A 24,919-nucleotide genomic window follows, 5' to 3' on the forward strand; every position below is an offset into this window, starting at 1 on the left:
AGATTAGTGAAATTTAGGCATCCACCGCTTGAAAAGAAAAATTCTGAACCAAAGACAGTAATAAATTAGGAAAAATCCCTACAAAGACTATTTATCTGCACGTGAGGAGATACTTCATTATTGAAATTGTTTATGTTACCGATATGGTACCTTTAATAGACCTATTGTCTAAAGACAAATTGAGGTCTAACTAACATTGCCAAATCAATGTATTTTTATGCCATTAAGGCAAAGTCAATTCGTGCTGTTCGAACAAGTTACTAATGTTAAGACCAAGGCCTGTGTAATCTAATGGACACATAAACTTAAAATGTAATCCGGCGTAGTTTCAGCTGTTTAAAAGTGTGTTATTATATTCAGATACTAGCATAACCTACCAAACATAATTGATTGATCAATTTGATTTATGTAACTATAACTTACCACTATGACTATAGGCCAAATCCGTCTAAAATACCATCGACCACTCTAAAAATTTACCTTGAATTTACTGAGTAAGTTATCATGTGACCATTGTAGAACTGAAATAACGAAACAGAATAACTCATCAGATGTAACTAAGGATGTTTCTAAAAAACGACATATGTATTAAACAATAAGAAGGCAGATTTGAAGGTAGCTCGTAGATGATACCTAGCACAGAAAGTCATAGACAGCAAAATCAGTTCAGACTTCAGGCAAGGGCAAAAGACAAACATGGTGAAAGCTGGAAATGAATCATCCGTTCCTTTGTCTGGAACCTTTTCACTTTACAAATGAAAGCCAATATGAAATGAAGCCGTGACGTGTGCAGCATGGACGACAAGAAGAGGACATTATTGATTTTAGAGAACCATTATACTTTTTTGCGCCTGTTCCAAAGCCGCAGCTGGTGATACAGCTGTTGTTTCTAGCGCCTTCTGATTGGTGGAGGCGTGGCACAGTTAGGCGGGGAGAGGTTGCGCGCGCATCCAATAAGCCCCTCCTCTTTGTGTCGCTGGCCAATAGGTGAACTGCCTGCCACCGCCTTCTCAAAGTGTTTTATTTTTGTTTTAAAACTCGTACCTTATACTGTTTTTTTTACTGGGAAAATTGTGGTAAAGAATAACCGTTCCTTACAAACCCACGTTTTTTTAGACCAAAATTATAAGTGTTAAGTTAGTCAGTCTATGTTAAAAATCCTTGAATTAGGCTTACCAGTGTCTCAATAAGTTACTGAGAAATCGGCAAGAGCTTTAGTTTAAAGCAGTTCAAGTAGACTTCTAATCCAGTTCTTATAGTACCTAATACCAGAAACAAAAGAACCCTGGGCCGTTTCGAGCCGCGCAGGTTTGAAGGGTACGTCACACCTACCGGCGCGAACCACGTGATCTTTTCGTTTCTGCGCAGGTTGTTTTGTTCTTGGTATGTCTATAGTTCTTGTTATACTGTTGTAAAATAGGAAGCCTGTTGCGTAAGTTATTTTATCACTTAATCCAGGGCATAAAAAACATGGTTTTGGATAAGTTACTGCCGGCATATTTTTTTTAATGATTCACATTTCAATGTACCGAGATTTTAAAAGAATTAAAAAAACAACATTGTGTAAATATTTCTAGAATTCGTAATTAAATGAAATGATATGGACGATTTACAAGCAAATATAATCGGAAAATGCATTACAAGATACGTAGAAATGTGTGATTTTCTCTTTAATCTATGGAAAAATTTCCGGCGGCCCCTGCTAAGTCCGGCACCACTGTCGCCCAGTGGAAGTGTGATTTTTCTTAACCTGTGGTTTCTACTAGTACTGGTAACAGTGTGCTGCTGCTTCGAGTGAAAGTTTGCTACCAGTACACTCTCGCCGGGTAATTCGGGTGAGACTACACTCTCGCACTCGCCCCCGGGCCCCGCTCGCTTTGCCTCGACGATAAGAGGTTGGCAATAATAACCACATTCATAGCCACATTTCTGTTGTCAAAATTATTTTACTGTCCGATGCGTACTGAAAAAGTAATCATAGGCCCTGTCTTGTCCATAGGATTCCGATGTTCGCAATCGCAGCGCTCTGTCAGAACAGAACGACGCGCGACAGTACAATAGCATAGCAGTGAGGGTGCGAGAATGCGCGGGAGATGCGCGCGCCGTGGCGGGAGCGCCCCACGAGTCACCACGCCGCGTCGAGTATCAGGAGAGCAGAGAACACTAGCAGACTGCTGACGACGATACGGCCACACAGGATGGCAGTAGCGTTCCAACAATGCAGCGGCGACCGGCGGAACTAACATTTATGTGGCGCCTGATACTCATCTAATCATCTGTCGCCAGCTGAATCATAGCATTGACTATATAACACTATAGCCACCTCTGGATTGAATATAATAGGCCTGATATTTTATCAGAAATTCTACGAGAGGTGGTAATGTATTTTTAGGGAGGGTTTCAACAAGACTGCACGAAAAATAAGTAGACAATTTTGTAATATCTGAAAACTCTGACTATAAATAAGTACCTTAGAACCTCCATTTTTAATTTTTTTGCATGATATTATAATTGTAAACCAACGTTATAGCTATAAATATAATGTGAAATGGCACGGTTTAAAAAAAAATCACAAATAATTCATTAAGCCCATTAAGTGTCATCAAGTACGTAGGCCTATTTTTGAATACAGTGTCAGTAAAATGGCGTACTTGGTTTTGCACACACTGTTGATGAATTGGAATCAGTCCATGAGGTTTTTTAGAGTTTGCATAACGCATGCAATCGTTTCGATTTGTCCTGCTAGCAAAGGCTTCAAAGTTATTCATCCATAGGCCAGCTTTCCTTGATAGCACGGGAGCCCGCAGCGATAGGCTGGACTCACAACGAACGGAAAGTGCGCTGACATATAATAATGTCACTCGGTGGGCTCGGATAGATGTACAGAAAAAAAAAACTATTAAAAGATTAACAGTCTTCAATATTTAAATTTTTCTTCGGGTGGTATTTTCTACATTTTATTTTTGTGCTATAAAACGTAATTGAATAATGGTAACGGAATATTTTGTGATAATGGAAACAATTTAGACTTTGGTTATTGGTTATACGAGTACTTGTAGTAAGCATTTAAACATTCTTTGTAAACCATTTAAAATAAAAATCTTTACTTTCTTATTTTTAATTTCTTCTTTATTTTAGACCCGGCATTTCAAGTAAAAACGCGCCTTTACTGAAACCCCTCTTCATGGGTCTCCATGTATAGGCCTATATAAATTTTACCTATGATAGAGACATAGTTGGCATTATTTAAACTATTTAAAAATAAATTAATACCAAATGTATCAAATAAAATGACAAGCACATATAAGTACGTTGGTTGTAAAATGAGACCTTTAACCCTGTGTCTGCGTGTCATGTGTGACAGTAATCCCAGTAACTCCAGCCATGGCAGTTAATAAAGTTCGAGTCAGACCAGTCCCTATTGCAGAGAGTTGCATAATTCCAGCTCCACAGAATTTATTACTTTCCCATGCATTTTAAAATTAATAGTTATTTGTGTAACTATAGTTAGGCCGCTTAGAAAGCGACCTCCTCCAGCATAGGATTAGCATTAGCGCGCAGGTCGTTTTCTAAGCGGCCGAACTATAAGCTGCGTTGTCCAAGGCGCGTCTGTTGCGTCTGACGCAGAGCGATGATCGCCGAGCGATGATCGCTGAGCGTCGATCGCTTAGAGGCCCGTTGTCCAAGAACGCGTCTATTCAGTTTAACAGTTGGTTGCTGACTGTGTTAAAATTGATTTTGCTCTCACTATTAGCGTTAAGAGCCAAGTGTTGAAGATCCTATTCATCGAAGAGATAGAAAACGAGGAAATTCTGGACCTTTAGTGAACCTCGATTGTGTACCCACAGTGTTTTCAAAAAGAGAAGTGAGGAAGGATATTTTAGAATACTATCAAAAACCACTTTAATGCAGACAAGAGTCTGTTAAGTGATTTTTTTTACTTTTAATGGAAACAGTTTAAGTTCCGTTAAATCCTTTAAAGTTTAAGTTGTAATAATTTAATTTAACACTAATTTATTATTATTTTGAAAATTTTCTTTACTTAAATACAGATATCTCCTATTCTAAATAACTCCCAATATGTAATCCATAGCTAAAATAAAAGTCAATACTTTGGTGAATTATTTTAGACTATAACTTTACTTTAATTTTGATTTAATTTTGTGTTTTTGTTCGTAGCGGGTCTCTAACTCGTCTGATTTTAATTATCAATAACTCAAATGGAAGCCCTTACATTACTGAATATTTTAAGGTAGAAACGAACTGCAAGCGTTAATAAAAGCTGGAGATATTAAAAAAAATATATAAAAGTACGAAACGTCTATAAAAAATGTATGGGGAAGGGTTTTCGTTTGAATATCTTTAAAACGAAAAAAAATAAAAACGGATTCCCGCATTGAAAATCTAGTTTTGTAAATGATGTGTCACAAAACTATCATTACATAAAAACAATATGTATATCCAATATGGCGGATCCAAGATGGCGGCCATAAACGTGTTTCCTATCGAAATGAAGTACTAACCACCCAATAAATACTGGTGGTGATCTTAAGTCAATATCTCGAAAATGTGCATAAAAAATGTATGTGGAATCTTTTTTTATTATTTTTCCAATGTTGGGAAAAGCCACCATTTTTTATAATGATTTTAGGGGGTTTCCCATGGACCGATTTTTGGCAACCTTTAGTATATCACTCAGCAGACTCAACACTACAAAATAAAACCCTAAAACATTATCTTGCTTATATCTTATATTTCTTTGACTATAGCCATTACATTAAGATACTGTATATTATGGAGTATACGGGAGAACACAGAAACAACAATGCAATAGACGCAATAGACGCTGGCCGTCAGCGATCCCGTCTGCTCCCGGAGCAGTGCCCCGCGTCAGACGCTAGAGACGCTCCCTTGGACAACGGGTCCATTGAAATCAATGCTTAGCAGTCACTGAGCGTCCATCGCTAGCGTCTATTACTCAGCGTCAGACGCAACAGACGCGTTCTTGGACAACGGGCCTAAAGGGCATTTGCGCTCGTGTTTACACATTATATTATTCCTACAGTCACTAAGAAACTACCACAGTAGTCGTAGTATCTTTAAGTGTTACTTATTTACAAGAGTACAAGTATAAACAGTAATAATCAGTATAAACAAGTTGATTGTTCTGCAAAATATGCCAATAAAACATTTTCTGACAATTTTGTAACTTTCTTAGTTATGCACTAAGAGGAAAAGAGTTTGTATGCTAGTTCATAAACTTACTTCTTTCTTGATCTTTTCAGTTAACAGGTTTAATGAAACCTGTTAACATTTTTTTCTGTTTGAACATTTTTGGCCTTTTACTGTCATTGTTTCTGATAGGCTCAATGCTTGCATAGCTTGATTTTTATTTTGGATCTATTGTGACTGCCCAGACAAATGTTATGTCTATTAGTTATGTTTTATCTAGTTTTATTTTCTGGATTGAACTTGTAACCTCATTGTTGACTTTGTCATATGCATGTACCTTGCAAAAAGACAATAACAAGTTTCTGATTTCTGAAACATGTTTTGCAGTTTCTGCTATTTCTTCGGGTCTACACAATATATTCACAATCACTTTCACTCAGGGGCGTCATTTGGGAGGGGGCAGGGGGGGCATTTGCCCCCCCCTGGTTCCTGGGCTAGAGAAAAAAAATTCTGTACTAGCTAATATACAAATATTTTCTCCTGTCAAATCCTAAAAAGCACGGCAGACAAAAATCTTGCCTATTCTTCTACAGTAATTCAAACAAAAATATTATTTTTTAGCGTATCAGTAGCACATTCAGATTAATTGTCAAATTATTTTATTGATAATAAAATTTGATTTGCTTTTAAGTACTTAAATACTTATGTTTTATTTAAAACCCAAATTAAACACCGTTATGAACTATAGTCTATGAATACAACCGTATTCATTGCTATATAGGTCTAAGGGGCGGTTTGGGAGCTCGAGCCCAGCTAGTACGCGCCTAGTGTTGGACGCGCCTAACTTTAGTCCCAGGACCAGAAACCAGGCTTGGGAGCTCGCGCCTAAGTTGAAATGGTCGTAGATCAAGTATAGTCGCGTCTAAGCTGCAGCGCGGCTAGATGGACAGGGAATCGCGGGGAATTCAGGTTTTGACGTTGGCAACGGCCATTGCAGAACCCGTTACCGTTGACAACAACAAAAAATGAACACTTTTTGAAGATGGATACAATTTTATCTTGGTATATCAATGGTGGCTAATTAGTAGACTATGGTGTATGTTTCTGCATTGTACCATTTCAAAAATGTAGTTTTGTAAGATCGTTGTTTTACATCCCAATGACTGAAGAACCGTAATTATATATATAAAATTCTTTTAAGATCTAACTTTATTTTCACTTTACGAATTATAATTATTTAATCAGTTGTCCTTAAGTACTACTAGTTGTCTTTTAAGTACTAAACCTTATAAATACGTACAGAGCAACATAGGATTAACATCGGAAACTCGGTTTCATGCAATAAAAAGCTTCAAAATTAAACAGTAATTTCCCAGTATAATATAGGGGTATTGAAAAAAAAAAATAATAAAAAGTAATTGCAGAGGTTATGATTGTGTGAAGCCAAGGTAAATGTAAAAAAATCTTGTAATACAGTACTTAGAAAAAATTGTTGTCAATTTAAATTTTTTTTTTACATGACACTCTTTTATCTAATTTTCCTAGGGAAGTATCTATTACCGTAGGTAGCACTTAGTTCCGGGACCGATACACTTTTCCATTTTGATGTCCCTAGAGGCCAAAAACACTGTTCGTTCAAAATTTTATATATGTATAGCCTATATATAAATGTATTATATATACGTCCATAAACGTGAGTAATTTTTGTCTGATTTTGATAAAATTTGGCATGAAAGTGTTAGGCGCGATTCTCCTTAATGAGTTCGCGAACGAGCATGATCAGACCAAGGGAACCCGAAGTTGTATAGGATAAAAATAGTTTTTTTCTCAATTTTAACCCCTATAATTTTAAAGAGTAAAGAGTATTTTAAAGAGTATAAAAACAAATTAATATCTTAAAATGTTTTGTACGGTTATTGGCTACAGAGACTATTTGTAAAATTGTAAATTTTAAATTCCCATGTGATTCTTATGGAGAATAAGTTAACTGTTCTAGTGTGGTCGTTTATGGATATATTTTTATGAAACTTGGCAAATTTATTTATTTTTTATAAAGCTGTTAATATTTTGTTAAAAACACTCTTTATTACCCTCCCTGTAGCAGCATACCTACACCGTAGGTAGTTTCAGGTGCTTGTTAAACCTAAAGTTATTTAAATAAATTTAATTGAAAGCTCTATTAGGTTATTTGGAAATTCGCTTAGTCTGCAGGTTTTCTGTGGCGGGTTATTGATATACTGTATATATTTTCTTATACTCCAAATAATCTAGGTACTCCATTTTGATGTAACTAGAACTTGGTCAATGACACTGAACTGAGCTCTATCACAACGCAATAAAAAGATAACGATTATGACTGTGAGCTATTTGCAGTTTTTTTATGTTTTGTTTACTATCTCTTCACTCTTTTGTAGGGGGTGAGGGGGGGGGTATGCATGTGGTTGCTAATTATTTCCTTACTAATAAAATATTTATAATTAAGGTACGGGTGCTTATAGCCAAACTCTCAGTTGAAATAAATTCTATTTAGGGTCCATATTTGTATTGCAGTTAACAGTAAAAACAAAAACCAAATAATCTTTCGTTAAATTTAGCTTTCTGCAAGATTTTCGTTTTATTTTGAACAACAGAAAACTAAAAAAAAGTTTTATCAAATATACTTTGAGAGTAATGAAAATGTTCGGAATTTAATAACGAATTCCAATATAACATTCTTTTAGTTAATATGTAAACAATTAACTTGCTAATGAGCTAATACCGGCATGATGTCGACTTAGACCTGCCCCGTGGCAGGACTAAAGTTGGGGACTAAACTCACTGATTTTTATGACGAAAACATATCTCTTAGTCCCGAAATTGGTCTCCCAAACCCACCGAGACTATCTCTTAGGCTGGTGCCTAAGTCTACTTGACTCCCAAACCAACAATATTTAGGCGCGAGATTATCCCTGCACAAGTTAGGCGCGCGCCTTACTGATCCCGAGCTCACAAACCCGTTTTCGAGGCGGCAGCCTAAAATACCGGAAATATCCGGATTTAGTCGCGGACTAGCGCTAATACCGAGCTCCCAAACCGCCCCTAAATGTTGTACAAGAGAATTTGGTCATAAATCTAATAACAAAAATTATATTAATACACCATGAAACTATTGATCACGTTTCTTAGATGACTAACCAACATATTATTATGTTTCTGTCTGTTATCAATAATTGTTAGTTTCTTTAATTTTCTGCCTGAATTCAAATAAATTTGACTCATAATTTTGTTTTTATTCGAAGTGCTTTTGACAATTAAAATAAGCTTAAACCCCTCTTTTTTTGTTTGAAAACTGCACAATTTTCCAGGGGAGGACCCCCGAACCCCCCCCCCCCCCCGTTTGCTGGGGGGTATTCCGTACCCCCCAGTATTTGCCCCCCCCCAAGGATTTGGTGAAATTACGCCACTGCTTTCACTTTCACTGACTTCATTATTTTGGCCCACTTATAATTATTAATCTTTCAAATGCTACATTGTAGGACGTAGGTTATGTTCAAACCAAGGTTGGGAAGGTTGAACGAAAACAGAACATAAACACGAAATGACAGATTAAATCATAGTTATAGTAGTCAATTAGTATTATTATCTTTAATTGTTGCCAACCTATTTCCAAGCGTACCTTTCTTGGATTATATGCATTATAAAACCACGCTTTTTTGTGTTGTTTGGTTGGAATCCTGATGAGCGCCAAAGTATAAACCTTACAACAAAATAAGTAAATACAGCAATTAGCAGCTTTCGGTACTATAAACAGTGCAAGGAAGCCAACTTTGTCGTGACTGTAGGAAAAATTTTTCAACACTCTGTATTTGAAAATAACCTATTTCCAGACAGCTGAGATCTTCCAAAATTGTCAATTTCCATACACCAAAAACAAATAGTGATCAGCTGACTTTTTCTGACATAAACATTACTTTCGCTACACAACACAAACAATACTTTGCCTGACATAGCGCTTGTACCACAGGCCGAAAGGTTTTTACAGATCTCAGATTGTTTTAAGATCTTCACTTCTTTTTGAACTTCGAGCCAGCAAAACCGAATTTTCGGCCCTAGGTACGAATTTATTTACAATAAATAGCCTATTGTTATAAAGAGCTTATATAAATAGCGTGAGTTGAGTAGCCTACTTCCAGTAGTTACTAAGACCATGAATAGAGTGTTTACTCCTTATTTAACACGTTCGCTACTGAGCGTCGCATATATGCGACGCCGCGGTCATTACCACAGACCGAGGTATACATTTGAATCTTACACATAGACCGGCTGTCACTTGGATAACAGTACACACAGACAACGGGCGAAAACCCGTAAAACAGTGATCATTTATTCTTGTTTTTTTGTATTATTAATAACCTTTCGTGATGTCGCATATTTGCGACGCCCGGTCTACAGCGAAGACAATAGTGAAAATTATCATAGTTTTCTTGAAATAGACCAAACGTCGCATATATGCGACAGTTCATTTTTTGTATTAGTATTTTGAAGTGAAAGTGAGTAAAATAAAAAAAACAGATTGATCAAGAACAGTTTATAACTGAACAAATATAAAAGCTACATAGGATAATGCAGCATACATACATACAGTGGTGCAGAAAAGTAAAGACCAGTTTTTCCAACTATCATATGACGTCACCAATCATCATATCCACAGACCAAGCGACGCAGTTGTGCGTCAGACATCTCTGTAGACCACTACAGGGAATTCAGTGCCTTCAAATAGACCGTTACAAAGATATAAGCATTTTAATAACATTAGAACCCCGACGCAAATATGCGACGGCAGTCTATTTTAATGTGACTAGCCGACGCATATGTGCGTCGCTGGTCCACGTGAATGAAAAATTTCGTACTATTGCAGTAGCGAACGTGTTAATCTATGCTTGGACCGTATCTTTTATGATTTTAATCTACTAACAAACTACAAGTAGGCCTACAACTGTGTGATACAAAGTTATTTTGAGACTTATCTCTTTTAATTCACCCCTTACCTGGAACTTTCTCAATTTCGAACAACAATTACTTGGTAATAGATAGTTCTCAAGGATATTATTATTAGTTGTTGTCTATTTATAGAAAAAAGTGTGTAGATTTGAAACTGTAAAATACTCATGGCACCCTTTTTACCAACATAAGTACATATGGTCATATGTACATATGTCCGCATGGTTCTGAAATCTTTGTAGAGACCTTTGATTTCTTTCAGGAAATGGATAGTGTAAAAAGGAACAAGTTAAAAAATACTTTTTTTATAAATCTATAAGAAATAATAAAATTTTATTTGATCAACATTAATATAACCCTTATATATATCTGAACACAAAAATGATCCAAAATGATAACATATGTGATAACTAAGATATTAACTCAATTTAAATGGAATGCACTTAAAAACACTTGAGTATTTGATCTTTGTTCTTATTTTCTAATAATCTAATCCCGGCTACAGTTTGGTATAAACTTATTATAGTATTGTTCACAGTAGGCTTTACAAATTATGTTTGCTTTGTTATTTCTTGTTCCTTTCTTTTGTTCTTATAGCGGACGTTTCTTAACTAACTGTCATAAACGTATATCTAAAGTAAAAAATGTTAAATAAACTAAAAGAAGTTGATCTACTTTGAGTTGGTTTAAAATAACTAATTTGTATGGTCACAATTTCATCGAAAAGTATTAAAGTATAAAGTAATGTATCACTTGATTTTAGTTTATAAACCAGTAAAACAGTACATTGCTTTGTTGATATTTGTGCTTGAATTAAATAGAAATTGTCTGACACATGCTTAAGACTTCATGCACTTGAAAACATAATTTTAGGATGCACAGTATCAAATATATTAAAACAAGCATCATTTGAGCTTTAAAAAAACATATATATACAATAATGGAAGGCATCTTAGAAACTATAAAATAAAACCTTACAAGACAAATAAAAAAACCAAATCTTGGAACTTATGTTTAGTCAACAAAAAAACAGAATTACAAAAGAATAAATCATTTAGAAACTAATTTTCTATTGCGAACTCAAAAAATTAAGCTTGTTATTTTTTAAGAGTATCTTATTAAAATCACATTGATTACATGTTTGTACAAGCTTATTGCCTGAAACATATCATATCAAAGATAAACGAGAGTTTGTTCATGTTTTTGATCATTATGATGTAAGAAGAACAATATTAATAATACTGCCTATACTTAAGTCCACAGCCATTAAACCAAATACCCGAAGTAGATTGTAACTTATAGATACTCTGTAGCACTAGTGGTTGACAACACAGGGCGGCACAAAACCACCAAACCCTCTCTCTAGCTCCTGAGCAACAGAGATACACAGGTGATCATTGTATGGAGCTGCGACAACCTGCAAACACACAGCAGAACTTTGTACAGTAACTTCTGAGATGACCAATCCTCATAGCATTGAATTTCAAATAGCCATGTTTGCATGAAGGTAGGTAGGTTACCTGCCTCGGGTATTGCATTTCAAGTCAACTGAGGCAGGTAACCTGCCTAACTACTGGCCTCCTGTTATAACACAGTTCAAAGAAGACATTCATTGATATAAACCAGCTTTAGCCAGTTTCCCATTATTATACATAGTAAAATGTGTCACTAACAGTGTGTGCATATAGTCAAAAGTTTATTCTTTTCACTTGCTGAGATACAGTGGTGGATCCAGCTTCACCTCTTATCTCGCACCCCCACACATTGTCACTGACACCCAGGGTCACAGCAAAACCCTGAATGGCCCCTGTGGTAACGGAACATCAGCAACGTTTTCCACAATCGTGGCAAATTTTTTGTTCATTTCCGCGTTTTCCAAATACACACCTGCAGACCCAGAGGAAGGCCGTTCTTGGACAGTCCCAGAGGCACCTGGGTTGCTGGGAAGCGCAGCACGTTGATGATGGCCCAGTAGGCAAAGTTGTATGGCCTGAAGAAAGGCACGCAGTGGTGCGTGGCAGGAGTTGGATGGCTCGGGAACAGCAGCACTCCATTGGACCCTAGCTCCTCCTGTCAAGCATAACTTTGTCACTAACAATCACATTATTACCTAAATCATGTGGAATTATTTTTTTCTGTTTACTGCCTTGTTATTTACAATAATTGAGTTTATCTGTTTGCTCCTGTTACGATGAGAGCGTTTCTCTTTGTTCTTTAGTTACTTACAATGAGAAAGTTTCTCGGTTTCTGTCTGATCCTCTGTTAATTACTAAGGGTGAGTTTCTCTGACTGTCCTTTTATTACTTACAATGAGTGAGTTTCTCAGTTTCTCCGTCTGCTCCTCGGCCCACTTAGCAGGTACTGCAGGGAACACTGTCATCTCCAGCAGCTTCAGTAGAGCTGGCAATGTGAACTCTGACTTGCCCAGGACAAACTTGGGCAGTTCCATCAGAACGTTCACTTCATGCTGCAACAATGAAAATTTCATTAATTGTATTTAAATTATATTACATGATTTATTAGTTATTAGAAGAAAGATTAACCACAAATTATAGTTATTGTTGGTAGAAAATAAAAAAAAGTGCTTCGTTAGTTTAGTTATACAGTTTGATTACCTTCAGTGACGTTGATGGAAAATAATTTTAGTGTTTGTATAAAATACCGCATTTTCATGCAATAAAAACCTTATTCTTCAACTACCTTTACCCATCTAATTTTATTGAACTTAGTCCACGTGTAATACCTTGTCAAAACCTCATTAAGTCAGCAAAACTCCAACTTGCTCTAAATAAAAAACACAAAATATATCTAGATCTAAAACAAAATATAAATAAACTGTATTCACCTTTCTGTTTCCCAGATCAAAAGCAAAGTTGCCTGGTTCCTTGCTCATCCAGTAGCGCCACAGGGTGTAGCAGTAACGGAAACCTGGCAGGTTCAACTGTTATGAACAATGAAATCATTATAACATATCATGTAACATATTGTGGTAACAATTACTATAGATTTGACTAGGATGAACTGCAAAATAGGTAAAAAGTATTATTTATTTATAATCACAATTATAAAGAACTTTTTAACTAAATAGAACTACCACAATGGGTCTATCCATATCAAGTGATCCAGAAATAAAATAATTGGTTGCTTGAACATTTTTTTAATAAATTATATTTTTATCCTAGACACTTATTATAACAATTCTGGGTTCAAACGCGTTTTAAAATTTTTTAAACCTCTTTTGTTACTTCCACGGTGACCATTTTTGTTCTGCAGAACACGCAAATTTTTGCTCATGTTAAGGGTTTGTGTTAACTTTCATAGCTCGGTAACAATTGGCACTAGAGTGATTAAACAAAAAGCATTTTAATCTGGAAGAAACAGCCTAAATATTATGTTCAGTACATATTTATTAAAATGTGTATCAAAAACAGCTTTCAACCCATCTCAACATTTCATAAGAAAACGGAAAAATTCTACTTTTTAAGGCATATTACCGTTGGAACGAATAAAATCTCAGACTTGATTTTTTTTTTGTATAGCAACTCAGTAAAACTTTGTAGTTTATAATTTTATGAACTCAGGGTTGATATTTGAAATACAAACAGTTCTACTGAGTTGCTACACACACAAAAAAATCTAGTCTGAGATTTTATTCGTTCCAACGGTGATACTCCTTTAAAAGTAGAAATTTTTTCCGTTTTCTTATGAAATGTTGAGATGGGTTGAAAGCTGTTTTTGATACACATTTCATTAAATATGTACTGAACATAATATTTAGGCTGTTTCTTCCAGATCAAAATGCTTTTTGTTTCATCACTCTATTGCTCATGGTAACTGAGTTATGCAAGTTAACGCAAACCCTTACATGTGCAAAAATTTGCGTGTTCCACAAAAAAAAAAATATTAATAGTAATAATAAGAATCTTTATTTGTCATAAGGATACATTAGATCATCAACAAAGTCAAAATCATGATCATACATCAATCGTCAAACAAAACAAAATCAAAAACACTTTCAATATTTTGACTTTACCCTATTTTGACTTATTGTGACGGACATCGACCACTATTACAGCCTCAACTTAGAATGAATTTGACATTTTGGACCTAATAAAGTAGGCTACTTAGGACTGCAGAACTTAGGGTTTTCACGACTCAGAGCCATCGTAAAGATAAACAGACTATTGAAACTGTATGTAAAATACTACCATACATTTTAGAATAGCATCTCAAATTTTGTATATTTGATCTGGAGGGTGTTTGTTGTATTACTGACCAGTTTAGCAGGAGATCCGGTTTGTTCCTCCAAGTGTGAGACTGCTTGTAGCATCAACCCCTTGATCTCTGCACTAACACTGCTCACTCTCAGGTCTCCGGGCTCATCGACATAACACACCTTCACGTCCTTCATCTCCACCTTCAGAGTAACACAATCATGTAAGTTCCAAGAGTAGATATAATTTTTATTACAATTAAATGATTGTACAGCATGTCTGATCTGGGGAACGAGCTGGTCTAGTGGTTAGAGTGTGGCACTTCGGTCCCTGAAGTCCCGGGTTCAAATCCCGCCTATCACTAATATGGATTTTATCTAATTGATAATGCCGCAACCCCTAGGTCTAGCCTGAAGTAATGTGAAAAACTATCCCAGGCTCGTGCCTAGCGTCCTAGGACAAAAAAAGTTTGAAGACAAAACAGAGGGGATAGAACAAGGTATTGAGAGGAATAGAAGCAGTTCCAGGGTGTCTACTACATCTGGCTTAAAAAATTCAAGGAGTTTTCCAGTATAATTCAAGACAAATTTCTAAATATTCAGTTTTACAATTGAAACTTTTATCACACCACTTTCAGTAACAACTTTAAACAGAATTTTAGAAAGTAATCATCATTTTTCATAATGCATTGAACTGCGTCTCCCACGATTACAGCAACTACCGTGAGAATAGCTTGGCAATCTGGGCGACAGTGGTCATCGTCCCCACGATCACGGCAACACCTGTCAGCATACATCTTGGCAGTCCCGGCTACAGCGATCATTGTCCCAACATTCGTCAGAATATTTTGTGGCATCGGCGATGCGGCCACACTAGTGAGTATATACTATGTTTTCTATACCTTGAGAACTAGTTGGCTACCTTAGTGTCCAGTTTCAGCTGATTGACGTTATCCCCCAGCAGCAGTTTCAGGAAAGGTGTGATGTCATCAGCATACCTTGTCATGGTACCAGCAGACACCATGGTGGGAACTTTCTCCTCCCCTGTACGCCACGTCATGCCCTTGGTGCTGATTAGGCCTGCAGATGAAACAAAACTGAGACATTGTGGTAAAGACTGTTTCACCGTGCGTGGCGTGTAGGGGAGGCAGTGCAAGAGAGACAGAAAGTCTCTCCCACCACGCTTCCCCTCCAGCTGTCAAGTACAGTCGACTCCCACCAATGCTCCAATAGACTCATGACTCACTCACTGCTGCACTTCATAGTTGTTTCTCGTCATAAATATTGATTTTATTCATATTACCTGTAACTATTACATATTTTCTTGTTCATTATTCAATTCTTAACAAATTGTATATCTTGAAATTTTTATTATTACTGTAGTGTCTAAATATACTTAACGGGACCCCTAACCTTAAAAATAAGTTTGATTTGATATTGTTTGTATTTGCCTATAGTTGTATTGTTTAATATTGTTAACATATAGCCTATACCTACTGATCCTAACGGAAACTTAGCAATTTTCATGTTTTAAGGTAGCCCATTTGATCTACTTTCATTAAATTTATAGTTTTATAGGTGTAGTTCATTTTATAAATTTGTTAGAGCGTTTTGTATAAATGTCTGCAAACTGCCAATAATGGTGTGACATTTGAGATTTGTTGATGGGCACCAAGAGGGCTAAGAAAATCGTTCATAAAAGCTTTGATATGAAACACGAAACTTTTGCTATGTTTCTCACAGAGGTTATAATACAAATTCTAGAAAAAAAAACTCTTAAACCCATCAGTTGAAACCTATATTTTCGGGGTAGTAGGGTATGTGGCGGGATAAAAACATGTTGTTTTCAGACAAACTTTAGTTACAGATAGTATACCAGGGCCGGACTTAGGACTTCAGGGGCCCGGGCAAATTTTCCAATGGGGCCCTAGGATTTCCGTGTGGGGGGCCTCCGGGGGGATACGGAATACCCCCCAATTGGTTTGGTTCTTATAGGCTTTTTCATGGTTCAAAACTGGAAGAAGCTACCCTTGATCTCGGTAAAAACCATGTCTTAAAATAGGCTATACACAGAAAGTGTGCTGCTCTCTTAGTAAAAATCTATGATAAAAGCTCCTTAAAAACCTAATATGCTAAGATCTGGGTAAATGTTAACATTGAAATGTTAAAGTACCTGTTGTTGGTTTGTGTCCGTATATTCCACAAAAGTAACCTGGCATTCTAGCTGATCCTCCAATGTCTGTTCCGATCCCAAAAGGAGAAGCACAAGCGGCAATTGCTGCGGCCTGGAAACAAAGCAACAAATCAAACTCAAGTATTTTAATAGCAATATTTTTTTTTTGTAAATTTAGATGTGATGAAAGTACAAGTGCTATGTCACTAAAAATATTTGCATAATTTTAATTAGCTTTCCTTTGACTTGGGCTACAATTTAAAAACGGTTTGAAAAATTAATAGCTTCATACAGTTGTGGTGTTTACATGATTGTTAAGGTTTTTGTTCAAATAATATACCGTACGTTTTTTTGAACTATTCATCGTCCAAGCAAAACCACAATCACCAGACAGTCTTCCAGTTACTTAAACTTTTTATTAACTATCTTCATCTTCATAATAAAACAGGTCACTATATGATTAAGTCATCAGTAATTAACACACCTCTCCGCCAGAAGAGCCGCCAACAGTCCTGTGAACATTGTAAGGGTTGTTGGTCTGTCCGTAGAGATTATTACGAGTCTCCTGCCACAGGTTTAGCTCCGGGACGTTAGTAACAGCCAACAATATCGCACCACTCTCCTTTACACGAGCCACTATGTCTGCGTCATCCTTGGCTTTGGACCCCTTACGAGAGAGCATACCGTACGTGTTGTTCATACCTGAAAAATTGTAAACAATATTACTTGGGCACTCTTTGATAATTTTACTAAAAACTCTGATAATCTGTATTCAACCATGAATTGGATCAAATAATCGTCATTTATAAATAATATGTTTTTTAATGAATAAAAGAATAAATAGTTTTCAAAGAATGTTTTTTTTTTAGTTTTTCCCCATCATTAACATTTCTTAAAATTTTATTGTAAGAAATGGTTCAAATACTGGTCTTGTTACTATCTAGCCTCGACCTTTTGTTCAGTAATATATTGATTTTATTCACCTGTAATGTAGAACAAAAAATATCAAAATTCCTTAGGTGCCAAGTAAAGGAATTTCAACAATCAAATGATTGTATCTAGCATGTAATGTATTGCTTGGTAAGCTGATGTCTTCCTGAGCGCTTGGTTTTGCCTGCATGGTGTGATGTTTTGCAGATACTTTTTGCTTTGTATGCTAGCATGTTTTATTTAATGCTTATGATTTTTATGACTTATAGCCTATTGCACATTGTCTGTATTGAATGGCCGAATGAATTATTATAATAACTGATTTGATTTGAACAGTACAGAATAATTCCGATTGTCAGTATCATAAAAATCCAAATATGTGGGGGAAAAAACTGTAATAAATTAAATTGTCCTACCATATTTATCTATTTTTCAATTTTGAGTTCAAAACCTAATTAAAAACAAAATTCTAGTAGGACTACAGTAGAGTCCCGCAAACTCAGCTCTCGATAACCCGGCAGTCTGGATAACTCAGCCATCACCTGGTCAGAAAATTAGTGATTTTTTGAGTCCGAGTTAAAAATGGACTCGAGCCAGCTCTAGTCAAATCATTCGCAACTCATTCCAAGGATTTGTTGAAGGCTACTACATCTGATTACTTAATACTGACTTTTAGTAGAAATATTAATAAAAAAGGCGGTTAAAAAGCTTAAAAGTTGTATTGTTCTTATTTTTAAACCTAGTTCCTGATAACCCGGCATTTCACAAACTCGGCACCCTTCCAGTCCACATTACGCCGAGTTTGCGGGACTCTACTGTACAACATATCAAAGGCAACAGTCTTGAGTGTATTTTTGTTTCATAAAAACACAAATGAAGTGGCAGATCTGTCATAACAGCTGCCACAGCTTTCATTGAATCCATTATTGATAGCTTAGAGAGTAAATCTAAAGTGGTAGGGTTGTTCATGGACCTCAGTAAAGCTTTTGATTCAATTTCTCATGAGTTGTTACTTTCGAAGCTCAGTAGTAGTGGACTAAATAGTACTGCATTGAACTGGTTCAAGTCATATCTTTTTGATAGAAAACAATACGTAGAACTAAGTCATTGTAATAACAAAAATTATAAAATTTCTTACAATTCTTGAACCATTTTCTTGGGAAGTAAAATATGGGGTGCCCCAAGGATCGATCCTAGGCCCTCTTTTACTCATCTTTTATTTAAGAAATTTTCCGCAACTTAGTGATTTAAGCAAGCTTGCCTATATGCTGATGATGCAAATTTAAAAATAGTCGCAGGAACATATGCTGAACTTGAAGCCAAGGCCAATTCTGATATATTATTACTTAACAGTTTTTTTAATTCAAATAATTTGCGTTTGAACACAGATAAAACAAATTTTATATTCCAAGCAGGAAAAACTAAACTGCAAAATCTGCCAAAAATTGTAGTTAATAACAACACAATTCAAAATAAAGACCACATCAAATTCTTGGGATTAGAAATTGATGAAAATTTGAAGTGGAATCATCATATTGATCAGTTGCTTTCTAAAATTTCATCTGACTTTTAAGCGCTAACAAGATTAAAATCCCTATGTGAAAAGGAAACTTTAAATATTATATATTTTTCATACATACATTCAATCATATCATTTGGAGTTTCACTTTATGGTGCAGCAAAAAAGAAAAAATTAAAATCAATTCTAAAAAAGCAAAAGAAAGCTATTAGAATTTTGTGCAATTTAACGCAGAACTTCAGTCAAAGAATATTTTAAAACTGAGAATATTATGACTGTTTATGGAATGTATGTCTATGAAACAGTATTATCAGTAAAATACAGATTTAATGAATTACAACTTATTGGAGACTATCACAATTACTTTACTAGAAATCGAGAAAACCTGGCCACAACCTCACATACTCTGCAAGTTTTTACGGAGACACCTAAGTATGCCGGTTCCAAATTTTATAATAAACTTCCTAAAGAAATCAAATTAGAAACTTCCAAAAATAAATTTAAATCAAAATTGAAAAAGTTTCTTATCAACAAGGCTATGTACTCCTTTGAAGAGTTTTAGTTCTATATTATTCTAGTTATTAAATTGCTCTATTTCATTTAAATCGAAACTTTTGGTTTAAAAATCATTTTATCTGTATTTTTAATTTTGATATTTTCTTATAGCCTATAAACTTTCATATTGCACTGCTTGTTTTAATTGATTTGATCTGGAAAGCTATTAATATTGATAGTATGTTGTTATGCCATGCATGATAATGATGAGTATTTTAGTTAAGTTAGTTTTATTAAATTACTCTTGACGTCATTCCTGTTTTTATGTATGTACTTAAATTAATAAAGTTATATGAAATGAAATGAAATAATAACAACATTAAAAAATTACCTTTTGACATATTTTATCCCTGGAAAACTTAGCCTATGACCTAAGAAAAATTTTTGTAAACTTAAGTTGTGCAAATAAACATGTATTACCGCTGGCATGTGTGCTTTCCTTAGAAGTGAACGGAACCCCTAAGAAAGGTTTGTTCTGCTTTAACTCGTCCACGGACATTGTTGTGGTAGCAAGAAACTCATCCACCTTCCTGGCTTCATCCAGTGCCTCTTTGAACCTAGAGTCTACGATGCAGTTCAGGTCTGCATTTATCTCCTCCATTCGCTCTATGCAGCTCTTGACAAGCTTCTCTGACGACAGCTAGTTGTAAACAAACATATTTAATTTGACTGATAAAAATTGGCCCCAAAGATTAAAATTATGGTCTAAAACTGTAGTTTTTAAGACAGTAATTGTACTCATAAGTAAGTCCTAACTCATGATTTTAACCCTCCAAGTGTCCATAGTATTGGTATTAATGTCCACCCATTTATTGCGCAATCGCAGGGTTTTATTAAAATGTATCTTAGAAACTTAAAAACAATGTAAAGTATACTGTTTTAAATATCATTTTGTTTGGGAAATTATGGGCTTCAATGTAATATATAAAAGATTACAAAAAAAGTTTTCAATAATTTTTGTGGGGTTAACATTTCTCAAAAATTATAAAATAAATGAAAAAAAATTTATGTTTGTGGTCAATAAATTTTTATAATTTATAAGTCTACAAATATTTTAAAATAGCCACTTTGTTCTAAATTTTATAAGGATTACATAAATATAATAATATAATGAAGTAAATTTGCAAATAAATTAGTTATGGGTAAAAAACTGATTTCGTACACTTAGCGTTAGCTAAGAATGCATAGCCTAACCATAGCATAGGAATCTGGCCGATAATTGACATCAATATCACTAACCTACTTCTTCAGAATCATCAACCAGCCCTTCAAAATCACTTAAATCTTCTTATAATGCACCACGTATATCACTACTTTTTATTTTTATCACTAAAACAATGATAAACGTAATAAAACACATCAGTCATCAGTGCGAGGTTAACCAAGTTGTTTACAAATACGCACGTCAGCTGTCTGCTACAATATTTTCGGAACTAAAATGAAAAGCGTCTAGAAACAGACATTAGGAGAAAGCTTAGAATCTGCCGAAAACAACGATAACAATCTCGATCCAGTTCAATCTGATTCAGTCAGTCCCAGAGACTTCGCCGTAAACGATGTTTGTGTGTCGCAAAGGCGACGCATAACACCACGGCGGGTGTGTTGTGCGTCGATTACGCGACGCTTAACACTCGGAGGGTTAACAATCATGAGTTAGGACTTTGGTAATATAAATGGAAAATAATTGTGATAAACAATACAAAAGTAAATGATCAGGTAAAAATTGGTAAGTTAATCTCTTCCTACCATCTCGAACCCACTCATTTAAATGTAGGCTACCAGTAAGCTATACTGTACATTTGACCAGGTTGGATAATGTTATCATAGTTTCATTTCATAATATAAATGGCTTGAGACTATTGAAAAATATCTGCAGGTATTTTTTTTTTTGTTGAAAATTGCTTACGGTAACTTAAGTTGAGCCCTACTTTTTTTAAATATACACAAAATATAGATTTGATTAAAAACTACAAACACATTAGAGTAAGTTTAAGTTACCTATATACTTGTACATATATTTTTCTAAATTTTTTTGCATTTCTATAACTTACCTCTTTCTTTCTAATTTTTTCAGCCAGTGACGTGGCACTTTCAACCAAAAATGGGTGTCTGATAGGGGCAATGAATTTGCGATTTGAATCATCATAAATGAACTGATAGATAAAATCCACTACACAGTCAACCACCCAATGAACGGCCCATATCAACCAGGATAAACAGCTCATTCCAGTTCTCTTTGACGGTTTCTTTGGTCGATTTCTAGGAACATTTCTGGTTTTCTAAAACAAAGAAAACTTTATTTAACTTACTTAAAGATAATTGATAAGTTATAAGTAGCAGTGCAAATCATCACACTCATGTCCCTCAATAAAGCCAAACTGTCAATTGTAAAAAACAAATGAGGAGACTTGTTTGTAATACCAGTGAACCAACTGACCTGACAAAAATGCTAACATGTATAAGCATCAACTTAATTTTTAACACAATTAAACTAGGCTAATTAGTTTAGCTAAGTTATGGGTTATATTTAGTTGGCTAGGCCTACATATAGATCAGTCTGATTACAATTAACATGGCTTTTAGGTTGTGTAGCAATTTTTAAATGGTGATTTTTCGGCCCCATAAAGATTCACCGATGGTTCAAGGGTTCGTTCTAACATACAGATTCACCAACGACCCGAGAAAAAAAAAATTGTGAGGAGCTTAAGTTATAGCTGCGCTGTTCCTGGCTATACACGTGTTTCTCAACCAAATGTTTATAATCCTTAACCAGGGTTACAGGGTTAGCAGAGCTTAAGAGATACATGTTTCGTTTTAAAAACACTAAGTTGTATAGGCCTATAAGCTGTTAAGTTAACAAACAAGTAAGATACACTCAACACAGCTTAAACATAAAATAGTGTCCTTAAAAAATACATAGATGTACATAAAAATGTGTGATCCTTTAAGGCCTATAAGTTAGGCCACAGAGAAGTGTAGGCCTAAGTTAGATATATAGCCTACTGTGCCCATCTTCAAGAAAGGGAACCCTGCACTGATGGAAAATTTTCGCCCCATTTCTATCCTCCCTATCTTTTTCAAGGTGATGGAGACTGTGATGAAGAGGCAACTCCTCTCATACTTTGAAAATAATGGCCTACTGGTGGACTCACAGCATGGCTTTCGTAGTGGTCGATCTACCACCTCCGCACTCCTGAGCCTGGTCGACACCATATCCCAGGCCTTTGAGGAAAATGCATCGGTCCACCTCAGCCTTTTTGACCTCAGCAAGGCTTTCGATGTTGTGTCACATGACATCCTTCTGGCCAAGCTGAGAAAATATGTTATCGGTGGCACAGTTTTCAGCTCTCTTGCGGACTACCTTGGCAACCGCAAACAAATAGTGACAGTTATGGGTGCTTCTTCTACTATAGGCTCTCTTCCCCATGGAGTTCCGCAGGGATCGGTCCTGGGCCCTCTTCTTTTCACAATAATGATCAATGACCTTGCTACAGCCATGCCATCCTTTTTGCAGATGACACCACCTTGGTCACAAAGGGGAAGAACATCCGACACGCTGCTGGAGGAGGCAAACAACACCCTGAGGCTGGCCAAGGACTGGTTTATAGCCAACAAACTTAAGATCAACGAGGAGAAGACTCAGACCCTTTTATGTTCCTTGAAGATCGGCCTTGAGGAAAACAGTGTGAAGCTGCTTGGGTTCTGGATGGATTCAAAGCCAAGTTGGCACCTCCATATTGAAAAGGTATGTGTAAAGCTCTCAAGAGTTCTCTACCTTTTAAGGAAGCTTAGGACCACCATTACCAGACCGTATTTGCTAGCGGTGTATCACGCGCTGTTTCACAGTCACCTCACGTATGGCCTGGTTCTGTGGGGCCATTCTCCATTGACACAGGAATTAACTTAAGTTAAGTTACTTCTACTACAGAAGAAGGTGTTGAGGATAATAACATCTTCTGGCTACAAAGCACACTGTCGTCCCATCTTTCTGGAGCTGGGTGTGTTGACTGTTTATAGCCAGTATATGTACTCAACATCTTGATCCTGCTGAAGGTTAATATGCACCATTTTGATGTCAGAGAAAATATAGGCCTACATAGTCACCATACCCGCCAAGCTTGTGACATTGATTTGCCGAGATGCCGCCTAGCCCGCTCACTGAAGAGCTATCCTCGGTCTGCGTTAAGGTTTTTTAATTCCTTGCCGGTGCATGTACGCGACCTGGACCTAGATGATTTTAAGACGGCCCTACGTGACAGGCTGGTTAATAGGCCTCTTTACATCATTGAAGAACTTGGCAACGAGCCACTTTTTAGCCATTGCCACAGTGTAAATATTAGTGTGTAAATAGTTTTCTTAGTATTAAGTAAATATGACGCAGATATCATCGGTCAACGACATAGACTTCAAGTATCCAAGTATAGCACGTTGCTAGGTTAAGTTTAAGACACCTTCAAACATAAACTAGGCTGAGTAAAATATTATAAGTTAAGTAGGCCTAGACCTAATGGCTACTAGCTAGGCTAAGATAAAAATGGTATAACCTCAAACATCACTTAAATAAAAAAAAATTATTTACTTACTGATGTTGCCATTTTTCACACTAACGTAAATAAATCTACACTACTAGCCTAATTGTAGATCTCTAATCACATAGACAAACTCGAAGGTCTTGATTTATGCTATGTTGAAAACTGCAAAGTCACGTAGTATGTTGAAGAATGTTGCTGTTGGTAAGTTGGTTGCTAATGATGTCTCTGGATGTCTCGATGTCTCATGAAGAGAACATCTTCCAAGTCCAAACACAAACAGTAGTGTAGTGAAGCGGGAGCGTATTGAAGTGAGAAAAATCATTTCGTTTCGTTTTTTTATGCTACCAGTACACTTTCGCCGAACATTCGCCCGAATGTTTCGCCGAATGTTCGGGTCAGATTGCGACCACGAATGTTGACGAATGTGAAGCCCGAACCATCCCGAACTAACCAAGTACACTATCGCCTAACTTCGCCCGAACTGTGCTGAACCCTATATTGCGTATTCGCGGCAAAACATTCGCACAAAATTTGGTGCAACATGGACGCTAACGTCGAAGAATATTCTAGAAAATTCTAGAGGAAATTCTGTAGGCTAATTTTCGTTTGGTGTTAGACACCACTTGAATGTATCCTAAGTTTCTTACTTCTCTGTGGCTTAATAATTTAAAATTAATGCTAGCTTTTTTAATAAAATGCTGGTTTTCTTAAATGTAAATATTCAATTTAATTATCCCACGGCCACAGAACAGGCTCACTATGGTATGGTTCCAAAAATAACAGCGTTTCCTCATTAGAATACTCCATACTTTGTACAATTAATTTATCTATATAAGATCTAGTAG

At 35.9% G+C, this 24,919-nt stretch overlaps 1 protein-coding gene across 1 annotated transcript; it reads right to left on the reverse strand.

The window, feature by feature from the left end:
• Nucleotides 1-10,467: 10,467 nt before the first annotated feature.
• Nucleotides 10,468-24,273, reverse strand: LOC128990994 (fatty-acid amide hydrolase 2-like). Its single transcript, XM_054413685.1, has 11 exons — nucleotides 24,126-24,273; nucleotides 21,594-21,821; nucleotides 19,963-20,182; nucleotides 17,023-17,240; nucleotides 16,539-16,650; nucleotides 15,288-15,445; nucleotides 14,429-14,569; nucleotides 12,998-13,093; nucleotides 12,461-12,619; nucleotides 12,040-12,222; nucleotides 10,468-11,569 (listed from the first exon to the last, which is right to left on the reverse strand). The coding sequence occupies exons 1-11, from the start codon at nucleotides 24,135-24,137 to the stop codon at nucleotides 11,468-11,470; spliced, it is 1,629 nt and encodes a 542-aa protein (XP_054269660.1). The 5' UTR covers nucleotides 24,138-24,273; the 3' UTR covers nucleotides 10,468-11,467.
• Nucleotides 24,274-24,919: the final 646 nt, after the last annotated feature.

The sequence above is a fragment of the Macrosteles quadrilineatus genome, unplaced genomic scaffold (genome assembly GCF_028750875.1).
Source record: "Macrosteles quadrilineatus isolate MER2022 unplaced genomic scaffold, UCM_ALF_1.0 Scaffold_3__2_contigs__length_128488019, whole genome shotgun sequence".
NCBI lineage: Eukaryota > Metazoa > Arthropoda > Insecta > Hemiptera > Cicadellidae > Macrosteles > Macrosteles quadrilineatus.

Bases quoted from the DNA above. Each gene is read 5' to 3' on its own strand.
- LOC128990994 (XM_054413685.1), bottom strand. The intron at 16,651-17,022 runs GTGTGTTAATTA...CTTTGTTTCCAG, and splicing joins GCGGCTCTTCTGGCGGAGAG to GCCGCAGCAATTGCCGCTTG. The intron at 11,570-12,039 runs GTGTGTATTTGG...GTGTGTTTGCAG, and splicing joins GCCTTCCTCTGGGTCTGCAG to GTTGTCGCAGCTCCATACAA.